The following is a 23,762-nucleotide window of genomic DNA, read 5'->3' on the forward strand; positions in this document are numbered from 1 at the left end:
ATGAGCAGTCCAGGAGGCGAGGACGAAGGGGAGGTGAGGAGTCCTAGGTCAAAGAGTCCTGTGATGGGCGTGGCAGGACTCCTACGGGACCATCCTAAGGTGAGAGAGAGAGAGAGAGAGAGAGAGAGAGAGAGAGAGAGAGAGAGAGAGAGAGAGAGAGAGAGATTGTATGTGTTCTTATAATGCACACTCATGACCTCATTCCCGTGTGTGTGTGTGTGTGTGTGTGTGTGTGTGTGTGTGTGTGTGTGTGTGTAGCGTGAGGCTTAGCTACATTAGCACATTAGAATGGACGAGGAGGAGGAGGGAGGAGGAGGAGGAGGAGGAGGAGGAGGAGGAGGGAGGAGGAGGAAGAGGAGGAGGGGGCGGACGTGATGTAATGAAGCGATGGGGATGGGGGGAGGGGAAGAGGAGGAAGAAGAGGAGGAGGAGGAGGAGGAAGAAGAAGAAGAAGAAGAAGAAGAAGAAGAAGAAGAAGAAGAAGAAGAGGAAAAAACTAAAAACAAAAACATTATAAGGCAAAGAAAGATTGGAGAGGAGATATAAGAGAGGAAAAAACAAGAGGAGGGGGAAGAAGAAGAAGAAGAAGAGGAGGAGGAGGAGGAGGAAGAGGTCAAAGGTGTGAGGGAGGAGGGATTTTTTAGGGGAGGAACAGAAAGTCACGTGGAGGAAATGAGGTGTTTCCTGGAGGGAGGGGAGAGGAGAGAGAGAGAGAGAGAGAGAGAGAGAGAGAGAGAGAGAGAGAGAGAGAGAGAGAGAAGAATAACACGAAACAGAGGAGATAGGGAAGAAAGTGAGAAGGAAATGAGGAGGAGGAGGAGGAAGAAGAAGAAGAAGGAGGGGAAGAGGGAGACGAAAGAAAAGGGAAGAGAGGGAAGAAGGGAGATAAGAAAGAGGGGAGGGAAGGAGGGAGAGAAGGAGAAGGAGAGGGGAGAGAAAGGAAGGGAGATAAAACAGTAACAACAAGGAGAGAAAGAAGGGAGGAGGAAGGGAGAAGAAGGAAGGTATAGAACAACAGAGGAAGAAAGGAAGGAAGAAAAGGGAGAGAAAATTATTATAAAAGAAAGAGAAGGAAAGAATTGAGAAAGACAAGGGAGAGGAGGAAAGGAGAAGAAGGGAGGAAGGTATAGAACAACAGAGGAAGGAAGGAAGGAGGGAAAGGAGGGAGAGAAAGTGATTATAATATTAGGCTAAAGCTATGGATTTCTAAGAGCAGTAAACACGTAAGTCCTATTTCTCCTTAATTTTATATTATTAACACAGAAGACACGTTATTAGAGAAGTAGTATTAGGTTTACCAACTAATTTAACTAACTCACCTCACTAACTACCTAACTGACCTTTCTGACCTTATCTGAACTCCTTTCTTGTCCTCTTCGAAGCAGACTGGAGGCGGCGGCGGGTTGGAGGATGAGGGTCGTCGGGGGTCAGGCGGAGGCATACTGAAGCTTGACCCGACGAAGCATAGGAGGTCATCGGCTGCTTCAGTGGAGTTCCGGACTGACAAGGTGAGAGAGAGAGAGAGAGAGAGAGAGAGAGAGAGAGAGAGAGAGAGAGAGAGAGAGAGAGAGAGAGAGAGAGAGAGAGAGACCAACCCCTTAGACACCCTTCTCATGACCTCCTTGACCTGACCTGACCTCTAGATACCCGATATACCAACCCCTTAAACACCCTTCCCATGACCTCCTTGACCTGACCTGACCTCTAGATACCCGAGATACCAACCCCTTAAACACCCTTCCCATGACCTCCTTGACCTGACCTGACCTCTCTCTCCAGGATGACCCTTCTTCTCCATGCCCGAGTGACCGCTTGAGCGTGACCTGGGCAGATGGCGAGAGATCAGTGTCCAGCGATGGTGTGTCCCTGGTGCCGCGGGGTCATGGGGCCTCACCTGACCAGCCCTCCATCAATACACTGGTGCCAGGTATGTGGAGGAGGAGGAGGAGGAGGAGGTGCAAGGAAGAAGGAAGATTAAAAGGTGGAAGAGGCGTGATAGCGAAGGAAGATGAAGTGGAAGGAACTCTGAATCTAATCTTACCCTCTCCCCCTTTTTTCCCTCCCCTCCAAAGCTTGCGGGAGTCTTCTTGAGGAGTCCCCCATCCCCCCAATGAACCCCTCCCCGCACCCTAGCCATCAGGAGGGGCCGGTGGTGGGCGTAGGAGGCCAGGACGAGGAATATGGGGCCAGCGTCTCGGCCATTCTTCGGCGCGCCAGCTGCAAGGGGACTAGGCGGAGCACAAGGAGGAAGAAGAAGATTAGGAGGACGAGCACGATGACCACGAGTTCGGGGGAGTAAGTCATCGATAAGTCTCTTAGTGTATCTATCTTCATGTCTATCTCAAGTTCTAATACTCGTAATGGACTACTTGACGTGTATATTGTATTCATAGGGATAAGAAACTCCTATGTATGCTTCTAATTCCATGTATAATTCACGTATACACACTACAGCGTCATTTTAAACTCCTATGTATGCTTTCATCTATGTATAATTCACGAATACACATTCAGGCTTCTTTCGAAACGCCTATGTATGCTTCCAATTCTATGTATAATCCATATATCTACACACACTAATACAGGCTCTTTCTTAACGCCCATGTATGCTTCCAATTCTATGTATAACCCACGAATACACACACTAATGCAGGCTCTCTTTTCCCCCCTTCTTCAGGACGGTGGTGGAGGTGGAGGGAATGTCCGAGGAGGAGGAGGTGGCGGAGACGCTGAGAATCCACAAGGAGGTTCTGACGGGCGTGAAGCATCAGCCTTGGCCTATTGCGAGGTGTGTAGGTGTGTGTGTGTGTGTGTGGGGGGGTGTGGGTGTATTTACATATTTGCATACTTACAATTACCTATTTGTAGTATATATAGAGCTTACTACTACTACTACAGCATTTCTATTACTCTCCAGGAAGCTTCGTCTGATTAGGGCCTCGCGGGAGTACATACGCAGACACGAGGGGGAGATGGAGGAGCGGTTAGCCCAGAGCAGCAGTACCCGAGACGTGCTGCTTCGGTGCTTCATACGCGCTAGACGGGTGAGTGCAGCGTTGCCAAATTGTCGTACTCTGAACATTGCATTGATCATTTATAGGCTTCAAAACTGTCATAACCACACAAATAACGATAGAAAATTAGAGTTATCGTTAAAACTTACATATTGACGGTTTCATTTTTTTTTTGCTAGAGTTATCGGTCAAAAACTAAGAAAATGCAAGGCGATGAATACGATAATTTGGCAACGCTGGGTGAGTTGAGCCGAGCGCCGTTGACCCGAGGAGACTCAAAATACGGCCATTATCCAGCATTACCAGATTATCGTATCCACCATTGTATTTACCATTTTTAGACACTTAACTATAGCAAAAAGACACTAATAAATAAACCTTTCAACGGTAACTATAAATAAATGTAGCTATTGGAGTGGAGGAGAGTTTTGGGAGTCGTAAGTCGGAAAATAATAAGAGGCTAAGTACGACAGTTTGGTAACGCAACTCTGACCTCATCTCCTCCCCACCTAACCTCCCCTTACCCTATCTTCTCCCAATTTAACCTCCCCTTATCTCACCTTCTCCCCATTTAAACACCCCTTCCCCCATCTCCTCCCCACTTAAACACCCCTTCCCCCATCTCCTCCCCACTGAACCACCCCTTCCCCCATCTCCTCCCCCAGGTGCTGCGGGCGGGGGTGCGGGCGGTGTACGTGTGGGTGTCTGGCCTCGAGCCTTGGCAGGGGCGCATCAAGACCATCGAGTCGCACTTCGGGTCCGCGGTTGCCTCTTATTTCACCTTCCTTCGCTGGGTGCTCGGCCTCAACCTGGCACTCACGGCACTCCTGGCGGCCTTTGTCATCATCCCGGAGGTCCGTGTTGAGAGTGGCACTGATATATTGGCACTTGTTTATTTATTTATTTATTTTTTTTTTATTTTTTTTTTATTTTTTTTTTTTTTTATAGTGAGGTCATGTGTTTTGCTTTTGTTTTGAGGATAGCGAGGTTGTGTTTCATGTTTTTTTTGTTTTTTTTTAATTAAAGGGATAGTGAGGTCATGTCTTATGCTCTCGTTTTGATATTGGCACTTAGTTTCAACCAGCATGCATCTTCACTCTTTCATCCCTATACTGTCCAAATCCCTCATGCAAGAGTTAACCAGCATCTTCACTCTTTCATCCCTATACTGTCCAAATCCCTCATGCAAGAGTTAACCAGCATCTTCACTCTTTCATCCCTATACTGTCCAAATCCCTCATGCAAGAGTTCCGAGCACGCTAACATCACCCCAATACTCACACCTCCTCCCGTCAACAGTTTCTGGCCGGCGATCGAAGCAGTGCAGGGGAGAGGAAGTCCATCTTGGCCTGGGAGCGCATCACGGCCTATGACTTCAAGGTGCTGTGGGACTTCGAGGGCATCCTGAGATATTCCCCGATCTTCTATGGCTACTACAGCAAGGCACCGTTCACCAGGGAGGGCTACAGGCTCCCCTTGGCGTACTTCCTCACTTCCCTCGCTGTCTATGCCTACAGTTTTGTGGCTATTCTGCGGAAGTGAGTCCTGAGAATTCCTTTTTTTGTGTGTTAATTTTGATATATTTGTACACTATCTATCTGTATCTATTTTCCCATCAATCTCCTTCCCATACTTTTCTTTCTGTATCGTTCCCCTTTCTTCCCTATCACTATCTATCTATGTTATATCTATCTATCTATATCTCAGCCAACCCTCACATCTATCTATCTGTCTATCCATATTTTTCCCCTTTTTTCCCGTATCGCACCCCAAAACCTCACCTCACACCCACAACACACCCTAACCTAACCTAACCTAACCTCACAGCCTCAACACACCCTAACCTAACCTAACCTAACCTAACCTCACAGCCTCAACTCACCCTAACCTAACCTAACCTAACCTAACCTAACCTAACCTAACTAACCCTCAGAATGGCCGCCAACTCTCGCATGTCCAAGCTGGCTGAGGACGAGGAGTGCACCTTCACCTGGCGGCTACTGGCGGGCTGGGACTACACCATCGGGAACCTGGAGGCAGCGCAGAACAAGGTGGCCGCCATCAACACAGGCTTCAGGGAGTCGCTTCTGGAGGCCCGGGAGTCAGAGAAGGAGGAGAAGAGGTGAGAAGGAGGAGGAGGAGAGGTGTGTTGGAGGAAGAGGAGGAGGAAATATGTGGAGAAGGAAAGAAAGAAGTGTGTGGAGGAGGAGGAAATGTGTTGGAAGAGGAAGAGGAGGAGGAGGAAGTATGTGGAGGAGAGAGAGAGAGAGAGAGAGAGAGAGAGAGAGAGAGAGAGAGAGAGAGAGAGAGAGAGAGAGAGAGAGAGAGAGAGAGAGAGAGAGATTAGCATAAGAAAAAAAGGAAAATGTGTCACTATGAAAAGAGGAAAACAAAAAAAAACAGACATTAAAAAAAGTAAAAAAATGTCCCACTAATGAAGGAAAAACAGAAGAAAGGAACCAAAGAATAAAATGAGAAATAAAAAAGATAAATGAAAAAGAAAAAAAAACATGGATGTGTCCCTAATCAACCTTCTCTCCCATAGCTGGCGGCTGCGAGGGCGTCGAGCGTTGGCCCACCTGATAGTTGTGCTGCTGATCCTGGGCAGCGCCTACGCCGTGGTGCTGCTGGTGCGCCGCTCCGAGGGCGTGGACAGCACCTCCTCCTGGTGGCGGCAGAACGAGCTCACCATCACGCTCACCCTCATCTCCCTCGTCTACCCAAACCTCTTTGACGTGAGATTTTTTTTTTTTTTTAATTGGCAGTACTTGTAGAAAGGCAGCAGCTCAAAGACACAAAAAACGTGCTATATATATGTTTGTTTTTTATTGAGATATTGAATTCATTATCCTTGTATATCTCACCCTCACTGATGTAAAGTTGCCAGGATGAAAACTTAGATTATCCTTTTTTTATCATATTCACAGTTGCACAAAAAATGCTATTAATTCCTTTTCCTCCTCCTCCTCATCCACACATCTCTATTTCCTTATCAAAAAGTAATATTCTGTGTCTTCTCAGCTGGTTGGTTTGCTTGAGTTGCGTCACCCCAGGAACCAGTTACAGTGGCAGCTGGCTCGCATCATGTCCCTCAACCTCCTTAACTTGTACACCCTCATCTTCGCACTCTTCTCCAAGGTGGACGACATGGTAGGTGAAGACGTTTACTTGTGGACGGAAAAGGCGGTCATGTGTCAAGGAACAAAATCACCAATGCAGTCTTATTTTATTGATATCTTGAAGCTTACCTGAAGAACCTAACCAATCTGAGACATATATAAGACAGAACATTTACTTAGACAGAAGAGACAGTCAATTATCAAGGACAAAATTCATCGTTACAACTCACTTCCATTTTTATTTCATTTTTATTTCCAGACGAAGGAGCTCGGGTCACTGAAAACCAACCTGACCTTCACATACAGCCAGGAGGTCACCATGCAGGAAACCACACAACCCTGGCTCCCCAACATGACCTCAGATGACCTAAGCTACATATCCGAGGGGCTTAACACAACTTATGACCTCACCACCTCGTTCGTCAATAGCCTGAGCTCGACGCCATTGACAGATATCCTCAACACTGTGACCTCTGCTATACCCTCAATGACCACCCTGTCCGATGAAGCTTATACATACCTAGGCACGGAGGACACTCGCGCACCTTCCCTCGCCCCCTCCCTGGCCGCCTCACTCCTCACGGCTCTCCCCTTCGCTAAGTAAGTCACTGTTCGGATTTGTGGTTTGTATTTTAACACATTTTCACGCTTAACTAATATAATAACCTTTTTTTAACACACTTTTTCTCACTCTTAAGTAACATAATAACCTTTTTAACACACCTTTTCTCACACTTAATAACATATCCCATTTTTCCACCAGACTTCCACTGCCAAAAGGTGACCCAAGATTAGCGGCTCCCCTCCCACCAGGCTGCTACCTCATGCCAACCACCTGCTCCACCACCTCCACTCGGCCCTCCACACCCCTCTCCACACACACAGCCTCCACCTCACCCACCACAGACACATCCGCAGCATCCACTTTAAACACACAGCCGCCCTCATCCACGTTAAACTACAGCGACTGGGCCAGAGCGATATATGGCGAAGGGAGTGTGGATTTGAGTAGCTATGGGGATGAGCCTGTCTATCTTAGCGAGGAGAATGTAACCTCAATAGATTGGGCATCCACACCATATCTGACAGAACCAGGAATGACGGACAATGATTTCACAGCTAATATGGATCCGAGCGAGACTTCCAACGCTTCAGAACTTGGTGGTAATCGTACAGTCCCCTCCGAGACTCCTGGTTTTGGTATTGATATGAAGGGTAATGGCAGCGTCTCCCCCATTGATCCCCCCTTAGTAATGCCTCTATGGGGGAGTAATGGGTTTAATGGTAATGGAACTGTGGGGTCAGAGGAACAACCAGAAGACTTAGGTAATATGTCAAGGAGTATGTCGTCTCATGGGTTTGATCTGCACTCATCTCCAAGCCTTAGCGAAGAGAGAACACCCGAGACTTTAAATAACTCCGAGGCCTTGAGAGAGTTCCCGGATAGTACGGTGGAGTCTGCCCTTGAATCTACTAATGTGGAGACAACAACTATCACTTCAGGGGCTAAGGAAGGCGAGGCAGACTTACTTACAAATGCCACAAACAACACTGATGGAGCGTCGCCGGAATTCGCTAAAATGGAAACGTCGACGGTGGCTCCAGACGCTGAACGGGACGGAGAGGATAAGAACTTGGTGAACCTTTTGAGTCTGGTGCCAGGGAAACAAAGGCTTTTCTACATGGGAAGCCTTGAGGAGTTGGAGGAGATGGATGCTGAAGAAGATGCTGTGAGGTTTGCCGGAGTCCATGGTGGGAGATCGAGAAGCAAGAGGGAAGGTGAAGCTGGCGGAAAAGATAAATCGTCTGAACCACAAACACAAAATCGGGAAAATCGGGAATATTCTACAGCCATCACAGAGGATCAAAAGGCTAAGAAAAAGAGATTAGCTGAAAATTCTAATGCCATGGAGTATAAGGGGAAAAAATATATCATAGTTAGGGACAAAAACGATGAGATACAGGCAGGAAAGGGAGATCAGGATGGTAAGCAAGAGACATCAGCTGAAAGTTCTAATGCCATGGAGTATAAGGGGAAGAAATATATAGTTAAGGACAAGAACAGTAAGAAAGTGTCTGGAAATGAAGAAAAATTGCATACCCATTCAGAAGCGTCTCGAGAAATGGAACACATCACCATTAACGAAGAGCAAGCCATGGATAACGAGGAGACCAAAAAAGAACAGACATCGCGGAGAGTCAAACGAGTGATTAACGACTATGGGGGGGTAGGCGTCAACTATGCACATTACCTTCCGGACGCAACTAACGAAGAGGAGGAGGATTACGTGACCTACGACCTTCCGCCAGAGGACAACCTTAACCTGACAAACCCGGAACGCAATACCACACCAGAGAGCCTCACCACAATGGAGTACGCCAAAGAAAATGAGACGGAATGGGGTATTAAAATGATTCTCCCCACTGTGCCAGCGCTCAATATATCGACAACTGACAGGGGGGCATACTGGGCAAAGCTTACGAGGGCGGTGACGGAAGAGGGAGATGCTGGGGAGACGCTCGAACCTGCTATGGGGGTCGAAACTGTGACGGACTATGAGGGTGTGGCAAACTCATCATCTGTGGAAAGTGATGATGGTGAAGATGAGGAGTGTTTCATTGTAGTGTGTGAAGGTGAGGGTGTGGGGCACTGTGGGCTATCATTTATGTTGTGATACATTATTTATTTTAGACAGAAGACCAGTTTTTTTAATATTCTTGTAGATATGAAGAGTATACATAAGTCATCCCTACAAGAAAGTGGGTTCCAATAGACCCATTTTATTTATTTGCACTCTGAAACACATCCCATTTTCTATTTCAGAGGAGGTCATTAACACCACTGAAACACCCACCACAGAAACACCCACCACAGAAACACCCACCACAGACACCACAACACCCACCACCACCATAACCACATCACCAGTACCCACCACCAGCACCACTGCAATCACCACCACCACCACCACAGCCGAGCCCACCACCGCCCACTCCTTCCTGGTTCAGCCGATGCAAGACAACCCCGAGAGATGGGTATCGCGGCTGCCCCCCAAGTCCCAGGAACGTCTGAGGAAGTTGTGCTGGGAGACCATGTTCGGGCAGGAGATCATCAAGCTGACAGTCATGGATTTGGTGGGTTGAGATGCTGGTTAACTCTTGCATAAGGGATTTGGATAGTATAGGGATGAAAGAATGAAGATACTGGTTAACTCTTGCATAAAGGATTTGAATAGAATGGGGATGAAGGAATGAATATACTGGTTAACTCTTGCATAAGGGATTTGGATAGTATAGGGATGAAAGAATGAAGATACTGGTTAACTCTTGCATAAAGGATTTGGATAACATAGGGATGAAAGAATGAAGATACTGGTTAACTCTTGCATAAGGGATTTGGATACAATGGGGATGAAAGAATGAAGATGCTGGTTAACTCTTGCATAAGGGATTTGGATAGTATAGGGATGAAAGAATGAAGATGCTGGTTAACTCTTGCATAAGGGATTTGGATAGTATAGGGATGAAAGAATGAAGATGCTGGTTAACTCTTTCATAAGGGATTTGGATAGTATAGGGATGAAAGAATGATGATGCTGGTTAACTCTTGCATAAGGGATTTGGATAGTATAGGGATGAAAGAATGAAGATGCTGGTTAACTCTTGCATAAGGGATTTGGATAGTATAGGGATGAAAGAATGAAGATGCTGGTTAACTCTTGCATAAGGGATTTGGATAGTATAGGGATGAAAGAATGAAGATGCTGGTTAACTCTTGCATAAGGGATTTGGATAGTATAGGGATGAAAGAATGAAGATGCTGGTTAACTCTTGCATAAGGGATTCGGATAGTATAGGGATGAAAGAATGAAGATGATGGTTAACTCTTGCCTAAGGGATTTGGATAATATAGGGATGAAAGAATGAAGATGCTGGTTAACTCTTGCATAAGGGATTTGGATAGTATAGGGAATAAAAGAATGAAGATGCTGGTTAACTCTTGCATAAGGGATTTGGATAGTATAGGGATGAAAGAATGAAGATGCTGGTTAACTCTTGCATAAGGGATTTGGATAGTATAGGGATGAAAGAATGAAAATGATGGTTAACTCTTGCATAAGGGATTTGGATAGTATTGGGATGAAAGAATGATGATGCTGGTTAACTCTTGCATAAGGGATTTGGATAGTATAGGGATGAAAGAATGATGATGCTGGTTAACTCTTGCATAAGGGATTTGTCCTTTGGATAGTATAGGGATGAAAGAATGAAGATGCTGGTTAACTCTTGCATAAGGGATTTGGATAGTATAGGGATGAAAGAATGAAGATGCTGGTTAACTCTTGCATAAGGGATTTGGATAGTATAGGGATGAAAGAATGATGATGCTGGTTAACTCTTGCATAAGGGATTTGGATAGTATAGGGATGAAAGAATGAAGATGCTGGTTAACTCTTGCATAAGGGATTTGGATAGTATAGGGAATGAAAGAATGAAGATGCTGGTTAACTCTTGCATAAGGGATTTGGATAGCATAGGGATGAACTAGAGTTGAAAGTCATGTGCAGTGGTGATGATGGTGATGACAAAGTAATGATGATAGAAGTTGTCATCACCAAAGTAACTAGCAATAAGGTGGTGATGATGGTGATGACAAAAAGCAGCGACGACAGACCTATCATCACCATCGTAACTCTCCTTCAGGTGGTGACGGTGGTGACGGTGGTGTTGACGGAGTACGTGCGGGCGGTGGTGGTCCGTCTCTTCAACTCGTGCTGCTGCTGGGACCTGGAGAAGCAGTTTCCGGGATACGCTGACTTCAAGATTGCCGAGAACATCCTGCACCTTGTTAATAATCAGGGGATGGTCTGGTGAGAGAGAGAGAGAGAGAGAGAGAGAGAGAGAGAGAGAGAGAGAGAGAGAGGAAGGAAAAGGGAGAGAGGGGGAGCATTCTTAGTGTTTTTTATTATATCTGAAATACTAGAAAGCCTACCTATGTTGTTTTAGCTGCACTGCCATTCTTAAACCTAACCTAACCTAACTTAACCTAACCTTATCAAAGAATGGGGATGCCCTTTATGCCTCTCAATTTTGCTCTCCACCCATCAGTATCTCTCTATTAACACTCTAATCATCTCCTTAACTTGACGTCCTTGATTTCTTAACCTAACCTAACCTTGTCTTTTCACAGGATGGGTATGTTCTTCGCGCCAGGCCTTCCTCTCCTCAACACCTTCAAGCTGCTGGTGCTGCTCTACGTTCGTTCCTGGGCAGTCGTCACTTCAAATGTCCCCCCAGAAACTGTCTTCAAGGCCTCCGATAACAATAACTTCTACCTTCTCTTCCTCCTGACAATGCTATTCCTCTGCACGCTGCCTGTCGGGTGAGTTACGGGGGAAGTTAACCTGTCTGCTGTGATTGGCATGGATTTCGCCTTCACTGATAGCCGGGTAACATACACTCCCTTGTCTTTCTCTGCTTCTGTGGTGGATAGTGGAGTGTTTCCCATGTGGTATTGAATTGTAGCAGCCACATTTTGTTCCACTCCTGTAGCTTGGTGATGCCTTCTTGTAGGAAATCCGCAGTCAAAGGGCTAACCAGCATCTTCACTCTTTCATCACTACACTGTCCAAATCCCTCATGCAAGAGTTAACCCATCCGCTGCGATTGGCATAGATTTGGCCTTCACTGGTAGCCTGATAACATACACTCCCAGGTCTTTCTCTGCCTCTGTGGTGGATAGTGGAGTGTTCCCCATGTGGTATTGGTGTGCTGGATATCCCCTCCCAAGGTGCAGGACTTTACATTTTTCTTCATTGAATTGTAGCAGCCACTTTTTGTTCCACTCCTGTAGCTTGGTGATGTCTTCTTGTAGGATATCCGCAGCCAAGGGGTTAAAAGACAACAACTATCACTGCCATGTTACAGGTATGCCGTGGTGTGGCTTGAACCGTCCTGGCACTGTGGCCCCTTCAGCGACTACCCCAAGATTTACCAGCTGGCCACCTCGACCCTGATAGGTGGCCTCCCGCCCTCCCTCTACCCCATCATCGACTACATCTCCTCCCCTGGCGTGGTCATCCCTGCTGGCCTCCTGCTCGTCCTTGTGATCTACTACCTCGTCTCCCTCACGGCAGCGCTCAGGGAGGCCAACAGTGATCTGAGGGTGAGTCTGAGGCAAGATAGGGTTAGGTAATGGGATAGAAAATAAAAAGGTAGGCTGGTTCAGGTAAATAGAAATATTTAGACAGTACTCAGGAAGGCCGGCAATGATCTGAGGGTGAGTCTGAGGCAAGATAGGGTTAGGTAATGCAAGGTTAGGTTAGGTTAAGTTAGATAAAGGTGAGGTAGTTAGGCAGTGTTCAGGAAGGCCGGCAGTGATCTGAGGGTGAGTCTGAGGCTTGCTAAGGTTAGGTAATGTAAGGTTAGGTTAGGTTAAGTTAGATAAAGGTGAGGTGAGGTAAGGTTCAGGTAAACAAATACATTAAGATATAGTATTGCCGCATCATATGACTTCCCTTGGCCTAACAGGATCAGCTGCGTCAGGAAAGGTCCGCCGAGAAGAGGAAGGCCCTGGATGCACGCTCTGGGAAGGGACGAAGCGAGACACCGACATCCAGGTGCGTCACATGGGGTCAGGTCACACTAGGCAGTTGTTTAGGGGTCATCGTCTTTTTTGCTGTTCTTGTTTTGTAGTATGATTTGAATTTAATGGAATGACTATTTTTTGCGGTTACTGATTTATTTTTAGCTTGTCCTTCTCAGTTTGTCATAGCCAGTCATTTGTTGGTCTTCATTTCCATGGCTCGATATTCTTAACCCATGAGAACACTGCAACACTCTTACTATTATATATTACAGGCGTCCCTCAAATAGTACGGTTTCCAATAGTTCGGTTATGGTTTTATGTGGATTTTCATATTTTCATAGATGATTTTTTTAGGATTTTTAAATTTCCCGACGAGCAGGAAAAAACAAAACCAAACTATTGGAAACCGTACTATTTGAGGGACGACTGTAGTTATGTTATGGTGTTATGAGAGTTGGTAGTAGCAGGATTGAATGTGCTCAGAGGGAGTGCCAGAACAGGGAGAGATGGAGACACTTCTGCTGCAGCCACCCCCTCGAAGGAAGTTCCTGAGGGGTAGCAAGGCATCGGAGATTTAGATAGATATATAGATGTTATGATTATTGTTCCAGGTGGGGCCGAGTGGTTCCTCTCACGCCCTTACCGCGGCCTCGACTAGATGCTACCAGCAGCGACCCGGAGAAGACGGCAGCGCATGTCAAGAAGCCTCACGCAGGTCTGGCTTAGGGTTCGGAATGTCTGGGGTGGGGGTTGTAGCTTCAGATAATGTAGTTTTAATGTTTCCGAATAATAAGGTTTGGAATGTCTGGGGTGGGGGTTGTAGCTTCAGATAATGTAGTGTTAACCATGTAGCAGCGACGGGCCAAATTTGTGGCTTTACCATGTAGCAGTGACGGGCCAAATTTGTGCCATGATATAAACCCCCAAAAATAGATGATACATAAACTGATCACAAATGCGTTGATATATATTATGAAATGGTTTGTGTAAGTGGTGATTTTTCTCATTTTTCTCGCTTAGAGGGACCATTAAGAAACATGATCCCCGCTGCTACTGGGTTAATGTTTCCGAGTAATCTTTTGGACTTTCTTCATGTTGTTGTTGTTGTTGTTTGTTTGCCCTTGACTCCTTCCTCTGTTGTATAAAAGAAAAATGAGAGGTGTTTTTGTAGATTCAGATAATGTAGTGTTTATGTTTTAAAAAGATGTTCATGTAGCCTTAGATAATAAAATGTTAATGTCTAAGAAAGGAGGCATTGATGTAGATTCAGATAATGTTGTGATAATGTTCAAGAAAGCAGGTATTTATGTAGCCTCAATAATATACTGTCTCTGGTTAAGAAAGCGTTTATTCTGAAGGGCAATGCTGCATGGATATCTTAGGGAGAGCTTGTCTATTCCCCTCAAACTCTCGTCACACAAACAGCATCATGGCAGAGGCACACTTTCGTTTCAGCTTTATCCCCCGAGGCCGAGAACGGACCCATCATAGCCTTGTGCGACCCCCCAAAGCCCAAGGACGAGGGGCCGTGGCCTGACGACGTGACAGACTTGGGCCACTCGGAGGTGTTCGACGATTCACTTTCCGAGTCACGGCAGGTGGGGAGGGAGAAGATGCGGGGGGAGGGCACTTCCGAGAGACACGAGAGAGTGAAGGAGTACCCAGAGAAGGAGAGGGAGCAGGAGATTCACCACAGAGGGAAGTCGAGAAAGAACTCCTTCTCGATGCCAGCAAAGGAGGAGGGTGAATTCATCTTATCCCGAGTGCCAAAAGGGAGGCAGAAATCATACGGTAGCCAGACTCGAGGCCACAGACTACCCCAAGAGAGGAAGCAGTCCGACGAGAGCCTCCACCGTGACTCACCGACCAAACCAAAGCCCAGACCGTACGTAGACTCGCCCAGGGAACGCCGTAGAAGCTCGAGCTCGTACGCAAGCAAAGTCAAGCACAAGTTCATGGACGAGAGCGCTCCGGAACCCAACACAACCCAGGAAGTGAACAAGACTGCCAGAACGCACCGAGGATTAGCCAAGCGGGACTCTGATAAGCTGCCCCCAGAGCCAGAGACGCCGACTAAGGGAGCGCCGTCGGTTAGGCATCGCAGGGAGCCGTCGATACTGAAGATGGACGACCTGAGGAGGGGGAGCAACGGGCAGAAGGCAGGAGGCAAAGGGGCTACATCAGGGCACCATCGTAGCAGCTCGGACGACTCTCAGGGCATGCAGACGATTCCTATTATCAAGGTGGAGTATATTGGAGCTTACCTGTTATACCTGTTTTATGTTGCTTGTTATTACTGTTATCCTTGTTACATATCATCTTCCTATGTTGCTATTGACTCTATCTCCATATCTTTATTTATTTATTAGGTTTTTATCTGTTTTTGTTATTGTTCATATTTCCATTATCTATCATTTCTTGTCACTGTTATCCCTGTTATTTATCATCTTACTATGTTGTTATTGACTTTTCCTCCATATCTTTATTTATTTATTAGGTTTTTATCTGTTTTTGTTATGTATAGTTTTGTTACTGTTCATATTTCCATTATCAACTGCTTCTTGTTGTTAGTATTATTTCACCTAGCATTTCCGTACTTAACTTCTACCTAGACTTTAATTCCCTCACATTTTATTAATTACCTCATCACCTATTTTTGTCATTAATCATTTTATTAGTTTTTATTCCACCTTCACCTTCCTCAACACTAAACATCCTCGGTCTATCCTTAACTCAAAATCTCAACTGGAAACTTCATATCTCATCTCTTACTAAATCAGCTTCCTCTGGGAGGGCTCGCTGCCGCCTCCTCCCAGTTCTTCTCCCTGCACAGTTGCTGTCCATATACAGGGGCCTTGTCGCCCCTCGTATGGAGTATGCATAGTGAGGGCAAGGCTCTTCGTCTCATCAGCTCTCCTCCTATACTCATAGTCTCTACCTTCCACTTCTCTACAATTTGCCTCCTCCTCTCTTCTATCTTCTTTCCATATCGATATTTCCTTGCTCTTCTCTTGAACTTGCTAACTGCTCCCTCCCCCCCCCCTCCCCCGCTACTTTCTACTCTCTACTCTCCCTCATATACTGTCCAAACCCTTATGCAAGAGTTAACCACATCTTCACTCTTTTCATCCTCACGCTGGTAAACTCTGGAACAATCTTCCTTCATCTGTATTTCCTCCTGCCCTTGACTTGAACTCTTGGAGCTGTCTCCTTTGCTGTAAAAAATAAAAAAAATAAAAAAAATGCATCACTTCACCATTCCTATTCCTACCATATCAGATCATTGCCATAACTATTCCTATTTTGTAACCAGTACTTAATTACGCTTCATTTTGCCATTTTCACCATCTGTCTTTCACTCTAAGATTCCGTCAGTGATCGTAAAACCTCTCCATCTCACACAGCGTCTCCCTCTCTCTTCCCATACCTTAGATCAGCAAGGAGGACAGTGTTGAGCGTTCCCTTCAGCAGGCAAAACTACAACGCCAGGACAAGACACAGGAGGAGACCGATGCCACAGCCGCCACCAAGCACCCCTCGCAAAGCCCTGACGCCACCTCACACAGCCCCAAACACCCCTCAAACAGCCCTGATGCCCCTTCACGCACCACCAAGCACCCCTCGCAAAGCCCTGACACCACTTCACACAGCTCAAACACAGCCTCGCCACAGTCCAGGGATCGCAGCGGCAGTAACAACATCGACTTAAAAACTGTGCCAGGGAAGGAAGTCTCGGTTAAGCCTAAGAAATCTAAGCCTGCCCCCATTGAGACGAACTTAGATGACCCCTACCTCCCGGAGTCGGACACGGTTGCCCTAATTGCTAAGGTCGAGGATGAGATTGTCCCCCTTCAGTTAGCGGTTGAGGAGGAGACGGTGATTCTAAGCTCAGATGAGGAGTCGACGCTGCTTGAAAAATGAGGTGAGGGATGGCTTTGTAGTTTGTAGAGTGAGGTAATGGCTTTGGTAGCTACGTAGTTTGTGGAAAAATAAATGGTCTGGTAGTTGTTTTTGAAGTTCGTAGAGAAATAAGGTTACGATCTGAAAATGAGGTTATGGTAGTTTGTAGAGGAATGAGGTCATGGTTTTGGTAGCTATGTAGTTTGTGGGAAAATAAATGGTCTAGAAGTTGTTTTAGAAGTTCGTAGAGGAATAAGGTTACGATCTGAAAATGAGGTTATGGTAGTTTGTAGAGGAATGAGGTAATGGTTTTGGTAGCTACGTAGTTTGTGGAAAAATAAATGGTCTAGAAGTTGTTTTAGAAGTTCGTAGAGAAATCAGGTAACGATCTGAAAATGAGGTTTTATTAGTTTGTAGTTTGTGGAGAAATGAAGGTCTGGTGTGGTAGTTAATGACAGACTAGTAGAGGTAATGGTCTAGTAGTTATTTATAAAGTTTGTGAAGAAATAAGGTACAGGACTGTTACGAGAGATAAGGTATTGGTCTGCTAGTATTCTGTAGTTTATGGAGAGACTAGCTAATGGTCTAGTTATGACTCTTAAAGTTTGTAGAGAAATGAGGTAATGTTTTGATAGTTATAGATGCTGTTGGTCAGGTTGTGATAGCACTTGAATTTGTGAGAGGAAAGTATTAAGATTGTCCTTGTATGGCCTGTGCAAAAGCTGAGTGTCATTAAGAAAACTGACGATGAAGGGAGAGTGAGACATGTTCAGTTCAGTTACAGGGATCATTTGCTCTCTGAAACGTGCTAGATATAAATGAACATGTATTTTATGGGTGACTCCAGTATACAGGGAGAGGTCACCCCTTTTAATTTTTATCACGATCATAAATGGTACTTGCATAATTGGTTCCATTGGAGTCCCACATTTATACGATCTCTTACTGTTGCACTTGTCTGTTATGAGGGATAGGTTTAAGTACCTCTCGTTTAGCTGTACCGTTCACTCCTACGATAATGTTACGGGGTATTATTAAGACCCATAAATGAGCACACAGCAGCACTCACATAACCTATTCTGTCCGTGCCAAATTTCCTTAACAATGTATTTTAGTGATCAGTCGGTCCGTGATGACTTTGCATTTGTTCTGTGACACGTAAGTCCTTATTCGATTGTATGTTGAAGCTGGTGTGATTATGATGACAACACGGATTATGGAGGGATGTTATTGCCACCTTCCCACAGTAGACTTGACCTTCGTTTCTGAAGATTTAACTCCTATTAGTGATTTTGGGACAGTGGTGACATAAGCCCACTGTAACCTGTCCGCTGCGATTGGCACGGATTTTGCCTTCACTGGTAGCCTGGTAACATATAGTCCCAAGTCTTTCTCTGCCTCTGTGGTGGATAGTGGAGTGTTTCCCATGTGGTATTGGTGTGCTGGATATCCCTTCACTGGTACCCTGGTAACATATAGTCCCAAGTCTTTCTCTGCCTCTGTGGTGGATAGTGGAGTGTTTCCCATGTGGTATTGGTGTGCTGGATATCCCCTTTACATTTTTCTTCAGTGAATTGTATCAGCCACTCTTTGTTCCACTCCTGTAGCTTGGTGATGTCTTCTAGTGGGAAATCCACATCCAAGGGGTTGAAAGTCCTGTCTCAACTACCAGAATGTTTATTCAGCATACACCATAGAAAATTGACAAAAGGTTTAACGCTTGAGTATGCCAAGAAATGTAAAGAGACTATTGAACATGTTAACCACGTCTTGATGAACCATGTCCTGCCTTTCTGCAAGTAAAGAGTATCTAGCGTAACAACCAATGGGGTCCTCATTACGATGGGAGCACAGTTATGTTTTGGTGGTCAGGGTCACTAAACTTTAGATTAAGTCAGTTAAGTTAACCTAGCCATAACAATTGAAATGAACACCTACATAAACTTCATTGCACAAGACAAGAGGATTTCGTAACACACTTCCAAGCTTGAGAAATAACAATGCATATCGTCAATCAACAAGAAACTGCTTCTTCAACAAAACACAGAAGGAAAACCTTTTACAATTGCCCAGTCCTGGATAACTGTCCGATGTTACTATCATTTTTTAACACTCTTCTTCCATGGGGAGGGCCGGGAAGCACTGCCCCCCAAACCAAGTTACATACAAAGAGGAAAGGTCTATAAAAAATACAAACTGAAAGCAAGTTACTTCACCACAGCAACACACAACTCCAGTTAAGCCCAGTACAGACGAATGTTGTTTCTAAGGACGAGGAAGAGACTGAAAGCTGAAGTGCCAGGTCTGCCCAGTTGTAATGATCAAGCTTCCTGCATAGGGCGCGGCTGAACCAAGGAAGCTGGTCAGGCCTTACTTCTTCTTGCTCCCTGGTGGCTGTAACGGCTGGCCCTTGTCCTTGCCACGCAGACGAATCCCTGTGGAGAGGCGCGTGTTAGAGGGCATGAGCTCTTGAAACTTAGTAGTAGTGAGAAAGTAATATTGAAGAGGGGGTTCCAAGGAAGTTTCGAGTTTAAGTATCCCTGTGGAGAGGCATGTGTTAGAGGGTGTGGTCTCTTGAAAGTTAGAAGTAGTGAGAAAGTAACATTGAAGAGGGGGTTCCAAGTTAGTTTCAAGTTTAAGTATCCCTGTGGGGAGGCACGTGTTAGAGGGTGTGGTCTCTTGAAAGTTAGAAGTAGTAAGAAAGCAATATTGAAGAGGGGGTTCCAAGTTAGTTTCGAGTTTAAGTATCCCTGTGGAGAGGCATGTGTTAGAGGGCATGAGCTCTTGAAAGTTAGAAGTAGTGAGAAAGTAACATTGAAGAGGGGGTTCCAAGGTAGTTTCAAGTTTTAAGTATCCCTGCAGAGAGGCTCGTGTTAGAAAGGAAAAGTTATTGAAAAAACTCAGGAAGGAAAGACAAAGAGTTCAGACGATTAAAACACAAGTGCAAAATCAGTGAAAAAAAAATAGTCAAGTGAAAACTGAAGAAGAAAATAAGCGTTGAAGCATGAGAACACTGAGTGATCAGAAAATCCGGGAGCCATTGCAAAGGCATATCCTGGGACCACATCTGATTCGAGAGAGCATGATCTCTGAATAGCACCACACGGGTCTAGCTTGAACGTCAGTAACAGTAGTAAGATAGTAACATTGAATAGGAGGTACCAGGCTAGTTTTGAGTTTACATATCCCTGTGGAGAGACTGAAGTTAAAGGGCATGTTCTCTGAGTAGCATCATATGGGTCTAGCTTGAAAATTGGCAGTAGTAGGATAGTCAATATTGAATAGGAGGTACCAGGCTAGTTTTGAGTTTACGTATCCCTGTGGAGAGACTGAAGTTAGAGGGCATGTTCTCTGAGTAACACCACACATTTTTAGCTTGAAAGTTGATAGAAGTAGAAAGAGAATAATATTGAATAGGGGGTACCAATCTAGTTTTGAGTTTAGCTTGGAGGTCTTGGGGCCAAACAAATACATATACACATAGACCAACGTGCTAGAAGATGTATTTACCTATTTGTAGTATACAGGGCCTGAGCTCAAATGTTGTGTCTTTGTTTGTGTGGGAAGAAATTTTTTGTAGAGATTTTTGGGTGTTCCTATGTCTAAATCTAAGTGTAGTGAGCACATATGATTAAACATCTTTATGATATTTCTATTATTATGAGGTTAAACTATAGAAGAGGGAGATCGGACTTAACCTGGTAGCAGCGACGAGCCAAATTTGTCCCATGATATAAACTGCCCAAAATAGATGACGCATAAACTGATCACAAATGCTTTGATATATATTATGAAATGGTTTGTGTGAGTGATGATTTTTCCTTATTTTTCTCGCTTAGAGGGACCATTAAGAAATATGGTCCCTGCTGCTACCAGGTTAAGCCACACACAATAGTTATAAGCTTACCTACACCACTGTAAACATATCTATCAACTTTTAACATATGTCCTGGAAGAGCGAGCGTTCAGTCTATCTCGTGTGAATGTTTTGTATATAAACTCCACCAATAAACACTTAAGCAGCGGTTCAGAGCACAGCCATAGAGTGTTAATGCCCTCCGCACCACCTCTCTCTCTCTCCCCAGCTCGGAACTCACCGATAGCCCTCTCTATTTTTCCGAGGACATTCTGATTTGGCACGGCCTTTCCCTGCTCGTACTCCTGGATGACCTGCTGCTTCTCATTGATGTACTGCGGAAGGAGGTGGTTGTTAAGAAGTTTCGTTTAGTCGGCGCAACATCTGTGGTCATATGCCGGGTGGTTGATAAGACACATTGGAAGGTAAACTGAAGGTGATTCTATTAGACTAACAAGGGTAGATATGTATACTCACAGGTTTTGGGAGAGTTTGAAACATGCAGTAGATGATGATGTAATACCAGGGACACATGGGAGGGTAAACTGATCCTGATTCTACTATTAGCCTAACAAAGGTAGATACATTAGGTTTTGGTAGAGTATGAAACAGATATTAGATGTTGTCATACCAGGGCGAACTAGATATGGTAAAACAATATATCCGAAACTTAATCCTCCCCAGAACACATGAATTTATTTTATTATTATTATTATTTTTTTTTTTTTTCAGCAGAGGATACAGCGCAAAGGAGTAAAAAAAAAAGAAAACAATAATGAAAAAAAAAGCCCGCTACTTACTAACACTCGATCCCCCTGCAAACACTTCAATTCTCTTCGGAACACTTTAAATCAGACTCGATCCTCCTTGTAACACCTCAAACAGCACTCAATCCTCCTTGTAACACTTCACACAGCATCTAATCCTCCTATAAGCACATCAAACACCACTCAATCCCCCTACATTCACTTCAAACCTCCTCGGAACACTTTAAATCACTCAATTCTCCTCGTAACACCTAAAATGGCACTCAATCCTCCTCTTAACACCTCACACAGCACCCAATCCCCTTACAAAGACATCCAACACCACTCGATCAATCCCCGCCCTACAAACACAGTCACACTCACAGTAGCCAAGTCCTTCTGCGTCCACCCCTTAGACTGTCGGCCCTTCTGTATGAGGTGACCGACATCCACCGTCACCTTCTCGTGTTTGAGCTCCTCGGTCTCGCGGTCAAGCTTGGCGGTGTTGAGGGACGTGCCATGTTGCTTGTTGGAGGCGGCACCATCTAAAGTAGGGGTTGTTTTTGTAGCGGTAGAAGTAGTAGGGGTGATTGTAGTAGCAGTAGTAGGGGTGGTTGTAGTAGTCGTAGTAGTAGGAATTGTAAGCAAAAATATTTAAAGTTCTGATGCAAATATCGACGTGTAATTGGGACATGAGAGAAAGAAGAGGAGGAGGAGGAAAAGAAGGATGAAGAAATAAAGAAAAAAGAGGAGGAGAAGGAAACAATGGGAAAGAAGAGGAGGAGGAGGAGGAGAAGGAGGAAAAGAAGGATAAGAAATAAAGAAAAACGAGGAGGAGAAGGAAACAATGGGAAAAAAGAGGAGAAGGAGGAGGAGGAGGAAAAGAAGGATAAGAAATAAAGAAAAAAAAGGAGAAGGAAAGAATAGAAGAAAAATGTGATATGTTTTAACACTATGTATGAGGAAGGGAAGGAGAGGCTGAGGAAAATGGTGCTATATATATTTTTTTTCCTCTTTGCTGACTTGTACTAATTGACGGCAAGGTAATATGATCTTTAGGGGCTTGTCACGTACCTCACGATTTAGTTTGTTTTATACTTAGCAATGCTGTGAAAAAGTTAGGTCAGCCATATTCTCAAGACACTTTCAGCTCACAAAACATATTTACAAAGGCCACAAAGGGAGATAAGTTGGTTCTCATGAGTGGTTTTCACATTGGAGGAACAGAAGCCTTGTCAAACTATCGCTAAGGGAAATTAGTTGGTTCTCACAAGTGGTTTTCAGATTGGAGGTACAGTTCTAAGCCTTGTCAAACTTTATCACTACGCTCATGAAACAACCTGTGGAATTCTCACCACCTCCATGAAAGCCTGTCTAATATTGGTGTGCAAGCCATGAACTGTTTGGGAATGTGGCCTGAACCTTCAGATGTGCAGCTAACAAAATGTCTTGGTAGTAAAAAACTGGGAAGTATTGACTGGTGTACTCTTACATTTGGAGCTGGTTTCTACCTGGAGACCACTTCTTCTTGCCTGGTTCACCGCCTGAAAAATATATTACAAACACATGAATACCAGATTATCCAACATACTAGAAAAACCTCATAGGGTGAATATCAAGCTTGATCTTTGAGAAATCACATGTTAGAACCTTCAAACAAAAAATATTCTGATTATAAAGATCCTGGGCAGCACAGTGTAGATCACCGGCCAGCACAGTGGGCCACCCCCCCCGCCGCCGCCCAGTCCCGTCCCACGCTGCATATTTCCGCCGGGCCGCACTGCATGACCACTGAATTTGAACTAAGCTAACCTACGTAACAGGGGGACATTGTCCACCTCGACCCTTTCGTGAGGAGGCTTCAACCCCCTTAACAGGGGGCTTTGCCCCCCTTGACCCCCTTAATGAGGGGGCTTTGCCCCCCTCAAACTCCTTAATGGGGAGGCTTTGCTCCCTCGGCCACCCCTTCTGCTTCCTGCAAGTTGTTGGTTGGTGCAGGGACCCAAGACATTCCATGATATAGGTGTTAACTTTGCAAGAGGTTGCTGCCCCTTCCTCAACAGCATGCCTCCCAAGCCACTCTGGACCCCAGGTAATAATTATCGCCTCAAATAACCGAGTACTCGCAGGAAATACCTGTGGACACGTTTGCAAGTACAGGCCAGGTGGGCAGGGTCATTAGGGTGGGAGGGCCAGGCAGAGTTCACCTGGCCCTCTAAGCCACTCCCCGGGCACTGGTTACCGCCGCCCTCAACACAGGCCCGGCCCGGCACACCCGCGGACACGTTAGCACATACCTGTCACCAGCACGCCTCCCACACACTGGTTCTGGCCCCTCACACACACCTGGCTCGCCCCGCCCGACCTCACCTGCTCACTTTTCAGCTGCGACGACTTCTGGGGCTTCTTCCTGAGCACTGTCACGGTGTCCCAGTCGCTCTCAGACATGGTGGCGGGGCTCGAACTGGTGGCTTCGGGTTTCACGTCTGGCTGAGGTGTGTTGGACAAGGGAAAGCGGGCCCCTCGCCTCTCCCTCTT

General features: G+C 45.4%; 2 protein-coding genes across 2 annotated transcripts; one reads left to right on the forward strand and one right to left on the reverse strand.

Moving 5' to 3' along the window:
* Positions 1-18,600, forward strand: LOC126991696 (transmembrane channel-like protein). The gene is made up of 21 exons (XM_050850404.1): positions 1-99; positions 1,386-1,508; positions 1,780-1,927; positions 2,073-2,295; positions 2,678-2,788; positions 2,918-3,044; positions 3,680-3,868; positions 4,314-4,552; positions 4,948-5,136; positions 5,560-5,749; positions 6,036-6,164; positions 6,393-6,733; positions 6,897-8,767; positions 8,958-9,268; positions 10,838-11,004; positions 11,325-11,516; positions 12,062-12,299; positions 12,665-12,753; positions 13,334-13,437; positions 14,178-14,965; positions 16,155-18,600. The coding sequence occupies exons 1-21, from the start codon at positions 1-3 to the stop codon at positions 16,641-16,643; spliced, it is 6,357 nt and encodes a 2,118-aa protein (XP_050706361.1). The 3' UTR covers positions 16,644-18,600.
* Positions 18,284-23,762, reverse strand: LOC126995160 (endothelial differentiation-related factor 1-like). The gene is made up of 5 exons (XM_050854447.1): positions 23,595-23,762; positions 22,717-22,768; positions 21,609-21,769; positions 20,720-20,813; positions 18,284-19,057 (listed from the first exon to the last, which is right to left on the reverse strand). Exons 1-5 carry the CDS (start codon positions 23,670-23,672, stop codon positions 18,993-18,995), a joined length of 450 nt encoding a protein of 149 aa, XP_050710404.1. The 5' UTR covers positions 23,673-23,762; the 3' UTR covers positions 18,284-18,992.

Source organism: Eriocheir sinensis, chromosome 7, assembly GCF_024679095.1.
Source record: "Eriocheir sinensis breed Jianghai 21 chromosome 7, ASM2467909v1, whole genome shotgun sequence".
In the NCBI taxonomy this organism is placed as follows: domain Eukaryota; kingdom Metazoa; phylum Arthropoda; class Malacostraca; order Decapoda; family Varunidae; genus Eriocheir; species Eriocheir sinensis.

Bases quoted from the DNA above. Each gene is read 5' to 3' on its own strand.
- LOC126991696 (XM_050850404.1), top strand. From the start codon at position 1: ATGAGCAGTCCAGGAGGCGAGGACGAAGGGGAGGTGAGGAGTCCTAGG. The intron at 1,928-2,072 runs GTATGTGGAGGA...TCCCCTCCAAAG, and splicing joins CATCAATACACTGGTGCCAG to CTTGCGGGAGTCTTCTTGAG. The intron at 4,553-4,947 runs GTGAGTCCTGAG...ACTAACCCTCAG, and splicing joins TTTGTGGCTATTCTGCGGAA to AATGGCCGCCAACTCTCGCA.
- LOC126995160 (XM_050854447.1), bottom strand. From the start codon at position 23,672: ATGTCTGAGAGCGACTGGGACACCGTGACAGTGCTCAGGAAGAAGCCC. The intron at 21,770-22,716 runs GTAAGAGTACAC...CCCCTACTTTAG, and splicing joins GGTAGAAACCAGCTCCAAAT to ATGGTGCCGCCTCCAACAAG. The intron at 19,058-20,719 runs GTGAGTTCCGAG...GCCTCTCCACAG, and splicing joins AAAAATAGAGAGGGCTATCG to GGATTCGTCTGCGTGGCAAG.